Here is a 9,775-nt window from a genome sequence, read left to right on the forward strand (position 1 = left end):
CCTCGGGCTTGTTGAATTCCTGGTCGCCTCCCATGGGTTCAAACTCGGATTGCCCCAGTGCTCTCTGAATGACTTCACGGTTGCTCAACAGCGTCAACCTTGTGGTCACCTGTTAGCTGCAGCATCTACTTCTTATCAGCAGGCAAACTCCTCAGCCAGCCCGGAGGTTAATGATTGTTTCGTCCTTAGTATAAGAGGCGACCTCCCGGCAGCCGCCCCAGCCTGGAACCGGGCGCCGGCCCGAGAGCGCGCGGTCATGTCCGACGGGTACGTGTGGTTTGAAGGGATACCTTTCCCCGTGGTGGACTGCACGCCTGAGCACCTGAGAGCCATACGGGAGGACTTTGTGTTTAAGGATCAAGACGTCTTAACCGTGTCCTTCCCCAAATCAGGTGAGGAAGCGGGTCGGGCCCCGAGGCTGCGCCTGTGGCCCTCAGCCGTCCATTCCCAATGGAGAGCTTTCTCCCTGCAGCAACGTGCAGTGTTTGGGGGGTGGAGCTGTGCCCCGATGCCACTCACGTTCAGGGGAAAGGATCTGGCCAGGCAGTGACACAGGCAGATGAGTGCCAGAGGGGCAATGGAAGGTATGAGGGGCCCCCCGGGGGCGAAGCCTAAGGTAGCCGTGGTGCTTGGTGGGAGACGTGGAGGGCGAAGGCCAGTGACGTCCTTCCCGAGGGGTAGGAGCGAAAGTCCTCAGGTGGGGAGCTGGCCCGCTGAGCAGCCTGGTTGCACAATCGGTCCCCAGCGCGTGCCTGCGCCGGTCACCGCACTGTACACTGTAGAGGTGCACAGTTTTCTTTGTCACTTACATCTGAATGAAAGTGGCAGGAGAGGTGGCCAGAACGCAGCTCCCAGAGCCAAAAATGGAAAGTAGAAGAAATAGCGTCTAAATTGAGATGAAAAGAATGAATGTGAAATTATTTCACGAAAAGGGATATTTTCAGTAAAGCTCTCGGCATGGACAATGGGCAGAAATTGAAAAAGAGCTTGGGCCGGCCGGTGTGGCTCAGCAGTCGAGTGTCACCCTACGAACCAGGAGCTCGCAGTTCGATTCCTGGTTGGGGGACGTGCCCGGGTTTGGGGCTCGGTCCCCAGCAGGGGGTGTGCAGGAGGCAGCCCATCAATGACTCATCACTGATGTTTCTCTCTCCCTCTCCCTCCCTCTCTCTGAAATCAATAAAGACATATTCTAAAAGGAGAAAAAGGAAAAGAGCCTGGGCCTGGCTGGGTGGCTCGGTACCCAGTTGGTTGGAGCATGTCCCGTACCCTGAAAGGTTGCGGGTTCAGTTCCCGGTCAGGGCACATACAAGAATCAGCCGATGAGCGCTTGAATAAGCGGAGCAGCAAGTCAGTGTTTCTCTCTCCCTTCCTCTCTCTAAAATCAATAAAAAAATTTTTAAGAAAATGGTTAAGAAGGTACAATTTATGTTCTATTTTATCACAATAATTTTTAAAGTCAGATTATAAAAATGAATGACCATCCTTTTCCCCTCTTTATCCAGGAACGAACTGGCTGATCGAAATCCTCTGCCTGATTTACTCCAAGGGGGACCCCGCGTGGGTCCAGTCCGTGCCCATCTGGGAGCGCTCGCCCTGGGTGGAGAACATACACGGGCACGAAATCCTAAAGCATCAGGAGGGCCCACGTCTCATCACCTCCCACGTGCCCTGCCACCTCTTCCCCAAGTCTGTCTTCAAGTCCAAGGCCAAGGTCAGTGCACGGGGGTGAAAGATATGCTTGATCGAGGCTTTTCCAGCCTCACTGCTCCTGGGAACCACCCGGAGATCTGGCTGAGCTGTGATGTCACTCAGTGGGCTCGGGGTGGGGCCTGAGAGTCTGCATTTGGCGATGCCACGTCCACACTGGAGGTCAAGGGTGCAGACCCTTCCACAGTGTATCCTACCAGCCGTAAGCCGGAGGCAAAGCAAAACGGCAACGCCAGACTCTTAGAAAACCACATTTGAAGCCCAAGCAGAACTTATAACTGTGTTACACGCTAGATGACCCCCCTTTTGTTGCTCTAAAAATAATTAGCCAGTCGTGATTGATTAAATAAAAGCCTCCTCCACCTACGTAGAAGCAGCAGGCCTGGCGTGGCCGCTGGGGAAGCAGGGAGTTCATGAACCCAGGCTGAGGCGGGGGTGGGGGGTAGGGGGGGTGCTGGGGCGTCATGACTGGTTTTACCGACCCCCGTGGCTTCCACACCCAGCTCTCTACTGAGCTCAGCAGCCACACGAACCTCTCATGGGCCGACCGGTGATCCCCAGGAGGGATCGTGGAAATCCGGGACCTGACATAGCTCGGATGGTTTTTAGAAACACACTTTCCTGGAAGGTGCTGATTGATTTGTGGTTTTGAAAAATGTTTCATGCTTAAATTAGATTGCGAGCTTATAATCATGTTCTCTTCTCGTGGAGATTTCGCAACGAGTGACAGTGCAGTGAAGTTTTTATTTGTTTTTATTTTTCAATTACAGTTGGTGTTCAATAGATATTAGTTTCAGGCGTACAATATAGTGGTCAGACATTGTATAATTTATGAACTGATTCCCCGGTAAGTCTAGTACCCACCTGGCACCATACATTGACTGTCTTTCCTACACTGTACTTTACATCCCCAAAGAAATCCGAAACACTAATTTGAAAAGATTCTTGCACGGGAGTGTGCCTGTGTGTGCACCAGTCTGGAGTACTCACTTGTCGAATCTTTATATGTGTGCCCAACCGGGTAGCTACCTGCCAGATCCAAATGTAGAATATTTTTGCCCCCCCCCCAAAATTCCCCCCTGGCCTCCCAGTCAGTGCTCACCCACAGAGGAGACCACCCACGGGCTTCCAGCTCTGTAGATTAGTTTGTTTGTCCTTGAGCGCCATATAGCTAGACTCGTACCATACAAACGTCTGCTGAGTACCTGTGAATGTAGCCCAATTTATTAGCCCCTCCTCCTGTTAGTAATCTTGAAACTATAGTATATAAATAGAACACCACTCGCCTTTTCAAACCTCCCAATTGCTTCCCGTTGTGCGTAGACTCTAATATCCCAGAAGGAAGGGACAAAGCTTTCCTCTCCCATTGTTATATTCTTGGTCTTACCCCAGGGACTGGTTCACTGGAACTTTAAAATATATATTTGACTAATGACTGCAGTAACTAACTTATTAAAAGAATCCATTGACAGTTAATAGGCATTTTCTAGGAATTGGCTGTTTTCTCCATTTTCATGAAGATCAGGAAGGATGGGAAACTTCCATTGTCCCATTTTTCTTTCAGATGATTTATCTCATCAGAAATCCCAGAGATGTCCTGGTGTCTGGTTATTTTTTCTGGATTATTTCGAAGTTGGCTAAGAGACCGGAGTCCCTGGAACAATATTTCGAATGGTTCCTCCAAGGGCATGGTGAGTGAGAATATGTAAAGCGCGGCCGCTGGGGGGCGCCAGAGTCCTGCGTCAGACCTCACACACCACGGGGGCTCCGCATGTCCCTGAGGGCGGGTGGCAGGGCCCGTGGCGATGGCAGAGCCCAGGCAGCCTTTCAGGTTTCCCATCACGACCCCCAGCCGGCCCATACTGGGAGAGGAAGGGAGAGAGACAGAGAGACAAACACCTATGTGAGAGACACATCAAAGAGAGACATCAATTGCCTCCTGTACTCTCCCCTACTAGGGATTGAACCCGCAACCTAGGGATGTGCCCTGACCAGGAATCGAACCTGCAACCTTTTGGTGTACGGGACGATGCTCATCCGACCTACCCACCCAGCCAGGGTGCCACCATTTTTTGACATGCATTGCTCCCCATAACCCAACTGCTCCTACTGCATATTTATCTTATTAAATAAATGGAACCACCCCCATCCAGGGCCATGATTCTGGCATCCCCAAGTGTCATCTTCTCCCATCCCGCCTCCCCGTGCCCCTCACCTCTTTATCTGAGTCCCACAACCTTAATTAATGCCTTCATTCTGGTCTCTGCTAAAATGTCCCTGTGTTTAGGGGACACTATGTAAAATAGCGCCCCTCCCCAGCTCTAGCATCACCTCCTTTCCCTTAGCGCTCATCGCCGAGGAGTGTGTATCCTGACTGCTGATCTGTGTGTCTCCCCACTGAAGTGGGGGCTCCTTGGCTTGTTCACTGCTGACCCCGGGTCCTGGAGGGGTGCTTGCCACACGGTAGGCCGCTCATCGGCCTTCGTTAAGGAATGAGCATTTCTCCACCATCCCTCCCACTGGGGCTTTATAACCAGGGTCACTGTTACTCCCCACCCAGGTTAGTGTCACAGACTCGGGGGTGTCCTCACCGCGTGCCGTAGGCCCCTCTGGGCTGTGTAGCAATGGCCTGTTGCCCGTGGATAATACACATCCTTGAAGCGTTTGCCCTCCGCATAGTCAGCCTTCAGCGCCCACAGTCGTACTTTGTATTGAGCTGATCTGGCTCAACTCTTCGGTCCTTGTCCCCTGATACAAAGGCCACAGGGAAACCGGGTGGTGAAGCCCAGAGAACGCCCCCTCGCCCACGCCGCGCCCGATCCTGCCTCTAGGTGGTGAAAGCGGCCTGACTGTGCCGTTTCTGAGGGAGAGGTTAACTGAGCAGAATTCTGTTGACAACTCCCCACCACACTCTGGGGTCAAGAAGGGCTCGGGCATGGTAGACAGCCACTAAAAAGCATAAAATAGTTAAGATATGAAGGACGGAGTGAGAAGATTCGCCTCTTGAGAAGATGTAAAACACAGGGAAAGGCGATTTTCAAGGAGACGTGACTGAGAATTTCCTGCATTGATGAAACCTCAGGTTGAAGAACCACAGAGGCCTCACAAAGAATTATGACAAATAAACCTTCACCTGGTCTCTAGTAAAGCTGCCGTGGAACAAAAGGAGAGAAAATCTTAAGCCAGAGAAAAGTCAGATAATTTCCAAATGGACAGTAATTACCATAACAACAGTGACGGCAGGAAGACAGAAAAATATCAAAAATATCTGCAAGGGCAGGGAGAGTGACCTTGCAGCCAAAAGTTCTACATCTAAACACTAAACAGATTGGGGGCAGCAAGAGTGCCACGCCTTAGGCCACAGGGCTCTGGCAAGCCCTCTCTAGAGACCCCTGAAAAGTGGGTACGGCCCTCACCGGTAGCTTAGTTGACTGGAGCATCGTCTCGATGCGCCAAGGTTGCAGGTTCGATCCCTGGTCCGGGCACATACAAGAATCAACCGATGATGCATAAATAAGTGAACAAATCTCGCTCTCTCTCTCTCAAATCAGTTTTTAAAACTAAAAAAAGGAAAGAAAACTGGGTACCCAGCCTGCCCTAAATGAACTCAGCTCACACACTCGGCAAGTGGCGGGGACAGTTGTAAATGTGCTAGACATGTGCGAACGCGTGTGCCCACGAGACTGAGCGTAGCAGTGGGCCCCGCTCTCGCCGTCTGCAGCCCCCCACCCTTTCTGCCTCCCCGTGCAGTGGCATTCGGATCGTGGTTTGACCACGTTCGTGGCTGGATGTCCATGAGAGGAAAGGAGAACTTCTTGATAGTGAGCTATGAAGAGCTAATACAGGTAACTGTTTTTGTGGCTAGCGAACCGCCTCGTCACCATCTTCGCTCCCTCTAACTCCCACCCATCCCTCTGTGTCTCTCATTCCCCTTCTCGGCCGAAGTTCAGCCTTGTGAGGGGTCGTGAGGAGTGAAAGAAGCTCCCTGGTTTCCATGGTTCCGCTTCTGGTTGGCACCCCCAAGCTCCAGGCTCTCTGTCTTTGTGTTCTTCTTTGTTTCATCTGATAGTTTTAAAAATATGGTTTTTTATTGATTTTAGAGAGAGAGGAAGGGAGAGGGAGAGAGAGAGAAACATCAATGTGAGAGCCACGCAGGGATCAGCTGCCTCCTTCGCGCCCCCTGCTGGGGACCGAGCCCATCCAGGCATGTGCCCTGACCGGGAATCGAGCCGGCAACCTTTCGGTGCACAGGACGGTGCCCAACCAACTGAGCCCCACCGGACCAGGGCAAGAAAAATTTTAAACACTGTGGCTCTACGAGTAAGATCTCTGATTCAAAGTAAAGAGTTTCTGGTTATAAAATCCATTTTTAAATAATAACCTTCCAGTACCATGAGCCAAGTTCTAATTATTGAAATGATATATAAGAAAATATTATAAAACTCCTTATGGTATTCAGATGTTATTTTGGAAAATTGGACTATTGACGGTGCAGCCAGGATTTGAAATCGATCCCTTAAATCTTTGTCAAGCTCCCCTAAACCTCTCCTTGCTGAATCGTCATAATTGTCTAGAAGCCTTTCTAAAAGCCTCATTAGAAACCCTGGGCCCTGTGCTTTCCTCTTACTCTTCAGCACTGGGAAATTCAGGCCCACTCCATCTTTCTCACATGTGCACTCTTTCTTTCACCGTCTGCCTGCCTCCCTCCTGGTCACGTCAGCTCAGCGCCTGTCATGTCTGCGCCCCGCCCTCGGCCACCCCCTCCGTGTCCTCCCCTGTCCTATGTCCTTTCTCTTTCTTAGCTTCCCCTTCGCCCTCCCTCCTGCTAGGACACAAGAAGCACCGTACAGAAGATCTGCCGATTCCTGGGCAAGAAATTAGAGCCAGAAGAACTGAACTCGCTGCTCAAGAACAGCTCCTTCCAGGTCATGAGGGAAAACAACATGTCCAATTACACGCTCCTGCGCGGCTGGCTCCTAGAGGAGCGGGGCTCACTTATGAGGACAGGTAAAAGGAAATGGCCCGAGTCCAGAGGGTCGCAGAGCAGGCAGAGGGCACCCTTGTGAAGACAGCAGGGCACTATCAGCCGGGATAGGGTTCGAACTCACCCGCTTTAACCGGTCATCCCCAGAGGACTTCCCACAGGCCCTCATCAGGGAGTCTCTTGCCAGGGCACTGACGTGGGCTGCGGACACTTGGAGCAAGTCCGTCAGCCCCGGAGGGTCACCTGACTTAGGCCATTGGGGTTCCCTGCTCTCTGAATTTGACACGGGGGTTACCCGCTCTACAAGCGGTGACCAGGGCAATGCCCCGCGCCTGCCAGCTGCGATTGACCGGGGAATGGGGACAGGAGCGCAGGTGGCCGTCTAAGTGCCAGCCCATTGCTGAGTGAGCGTAGAGAAGGGTCCTGAACAAAGAAACGTGTGAACAGTGACTCGGCTGGAAAAAGGAGAGACTTTTCCACTTCGCTGAGAGCCCTTTGCCGCCAGGCGCTGTGATGAATCATCAGTCGCGCTCATATCTTTGGGGGAAAGATGACTGAAGAATGTCCTCCGCGTGGAACAGGAGGAGCCTGCTTCCCCAGAGCCCTATAGTTCAGGTGCATCCAGGAGGATCCATGGAAGAAAGTCAGTGCTTCCGAAGACCTCGACTGGGTGGGGGCTGCCACCCGGGCAGGGGGCTGGGAGCCCCCCCGTGGGCCGGGAGGTCAGGGCGTCAAGACAAAGGCTAATTCCCGAGCCTGAAAGTCTAGAGGCTACAAAACTTACCATGATCACACGGTATGAGGCATATAAATGTCGAACGCTATGTTGTGCGCCTGAAACTAATATAATATTGTACACCAACTATACTTAAAAAAATTTTTTTAACCTAATGGAATATGACCTGCTGGGTTTGGATTTGCTTGGGATCCACGATCGTTTCTTCTTTCTGATTCCTCCCTTTTGGAATGGGACTACCTACCCTATGCCCTTCATGCCACTGTTTTGGGGGTTTTTAATCCTCACTGGAGGATATGATTTTAGAGAGAGGAAGGGAGAGAGAGAGAAATATCGATTTGCTGTTCCACTTATTGACGCATCATTGGTTGATTCTTGTATGTGCCTCGACCGGGGATCGAACCCGCAACCTTGGCGTATCAGGACGACTCTCTAACCAACTGGGCCACCCATCCAGGACCATACGATTGTATTTTGGAAGCAAACAACTTGTTTGGTGCCGCGGGTTCGCCTGCACAGCACACTCTCGTCCGGTGCTGCGTTCGGGACACCCACGCGGAGCCTGCAGAGGTTCTGGCTCCTCAGGCGTTCGCTCTGCCTCAAGCACAGGGTGTGTGGGGCATCAGTTAGAGCCTGGCCGTGCGGCTCGGTTGGCTGGACGTCGCCCCGTGCACCCAAAGGTCTCGGGTTCGACTCCCGGCGGGGAGAGAGGAGAATACAGGGAATGGTTTCGAGGCAGGTGGAAGCGCAAGTGGGAAAGGCCGCAGGCACAAAAAGGCCCACCGAGGCCCATGGGCCTCTCTGCTGTATTAGCTACAGTCTCCACGTCACGTGGGCAGAAGGAGTAGATCCGGAGGGAGATGCGTCGGGGATCTGAGACCTACCCCTGCACCTGATGTGAGTCTCTATTTTATGTTTGTCAGGCATTTCTGGGGACTGGAAAAACCACTTCACAGTGGCCCAAGCTGAGGTCTTTGATAAAATATTCCAGGAGAAGATGGCAGGTCTCCCTCGAGAGCTGTTCCCATGGGAATAATGTTGAAAGACTCCTGGATCTCCTCGAGGGAAATGTTTGTTCTCCTGCCCCTGGCGTGTGAACCGCTGGCGGTAATTGCGTAAAACCTGTTACTTCGTCCTGGAACCTGGAATCATCAGACCTCTGAACTTTGACGACTCGATTGTTAAAAATTACCAGGGTGCTGCTAACTTACTGCCTGGCACCCCAGCTTTCAAGAGATATTTAATACATACAGAATGACAGAAAAAATACAAGTATTACCCAAAGCTATGCCCCAGGGTGTTTTTTTATAAAAATGAGAAATAAAATTACAAAAGCACTGAAGGCTCCTTTTCTTTCCATTGCCTGTATCTTCCCAATTTATTATTATTATTATTATGACCTTACAGTATATAATTCCCAACATCGCACTATTCTCTTACTATGTGGTGTTTGATCATAAACAATATATGGTATCTATGCAGGCTTTTAGAACTCAGATAAATGGCATACTGTACAATGCATTCATCAACTCACTTTTTTACTCAGTATTTTATATGTGGTTTTCATCCACGTTGATTATATAACTGCTTCAGTATTTAGTATTAAGATGTATTTCAGTGACCCATTCTTCTGTGGGTGGATCTGGGTTCCTTCCCTACCAACTTTTCCCTACCTAAAACACTGCTTTGGCCCGGCCAGCGTGACTCAGCAGCTGAACATCAACCTAGGATCCAGGAGATCTCGGTTCGATTCCCGGTCAGGGCACATGCCCAGGTTTCAGGTTCAATCCCCAGTCGGGGGCGTGCAGGAGGCAGCTGATCAATGACTCTCATCATTGATGTTTCTCTCTCTCTCCCTCTCCCTTCCTCTCTCTGAAATCAATAAGGATATATATTTTTTAAAAATTTTTAAGAAGATAAATTCCTAGGGATTAATTTGTTAAAAAACAAAACAAAAAAAACCCATAACTGCTTTGGCCTAACATATGATCTATCCCAGAAAATGTTTGACAGATGAATGGACAAAGGAAACGTAGTCTCTACAGCAGTGGAGGATTATCGAGCCTTAAAGAAGGAAATTCTGGCATTTTTCGACAACATGGATGAACATGGAGGTCATTAGGCTAAGTGAATTAAGTCAGACAGAAGAACAAATAGTACCTGGCTTCACTTAGATAAGAAATCTAAAAGAGTCAAACTCAGAGAGAGCAGAGTGGTGGTTGCCAAGGGCTGGGGGAGGGGCAACAGGGATTGCTGTTCACAGGGTACAAAGTTCCAGTTATACGAGATGAATAAATTCTAGAGACCAGCTGGAGGGTTGGACCCACACTGTACCCATGGTTAACGAT

The 9,775-nt window shown here is 50.6% G+C and overlaps 1 protein-coding gene across 4 annotated transcripts; it reads left to right on the forward strand.

The window, feature by feature from the left end:
- The first annotated feature begins 225 nt into the window (after positions 1-225).
- SULT2A1 (sulfotransferase family 2A member 1) lies at positions 226-8,736 on the forward strand. Of its 4 annotated transcripts, XM_081118505.1 has the most exons (7): positions 240-267; positions 393-556; positions 1,500-1,711; positions 3,272-3,398; positions 5,458-5,552; positions 6,537-6,714; positions 8,351-8,736. In XM_081118505.1, the coding sequence occupies exons 2-7, from the start codon at positions 451-453 to the stop codon at positions 8,461-8,463; spliced, it is 831 nt and encodes a 276-aa protein (XP_080974631.1). In that variant the 5' UTR covers positions 240-267; positions 393-450; the 3' UTR covers positions 8,464-8,736. The 4 variants fall into 4 exon arrangements, with proteins under 4 accessions (XP_080974630.1, XP_080974633.1, XP_080974631.1 ...); XM_081118504.1 differs by lacking the exon at positions 393-556 and having other exon boundaries at positions 226-392; positions 1,503-1,711; XM_081118507.1 differs by lacking the exon at positions 393-556 and having other exon boundaries at positions 226-392; positions 1,503-1,711; positions 7,197-8,730.
- The last annotated feature ends 1,039 nt before the right edge of the window (positions 8,737-9,775 follow it).

Source organism: Miniopterus schreibersii (assembly GCF_964146895.1).
Source record: "Miniopterus schreibersii genome assembly, chromosome: 18".
Classification (NCBI taxonomy): Eukaryota; Metazoa; Chordata; class Mammalia; order Chiroptera; family Miniopteridae; genus Miniopterus; species Miniopterus schreibersii.

What these genes read in the sequence shown, in the direction of transcription:
- SULT2A1 (XM_081118504.1), top strand. Translation starts at nt 257, where the DNA reads ATGTCCGACGGGTACGTGTGGTTTGAAGGGATACCTTTCCCCGTGGTG. An exon ending in CGTGTCCTTCCCCAAATCAG is followed by an intron (nt 393 to 1,502) that starts GTGAGGAAGCGG and finishes CTCTTTATCCAG; the next exon opens with GAACGAACTGGCTGATCGAA. An exon ending in ATGGTTCCTCCAAGGGCATG is followed by an intron (nt 3,399 to 5,457) that starts GTGAGTGAGAAT and finishes CTCCCCGTGCAG; the next exon opens with TGGCATTCGGATCGTGGTTT.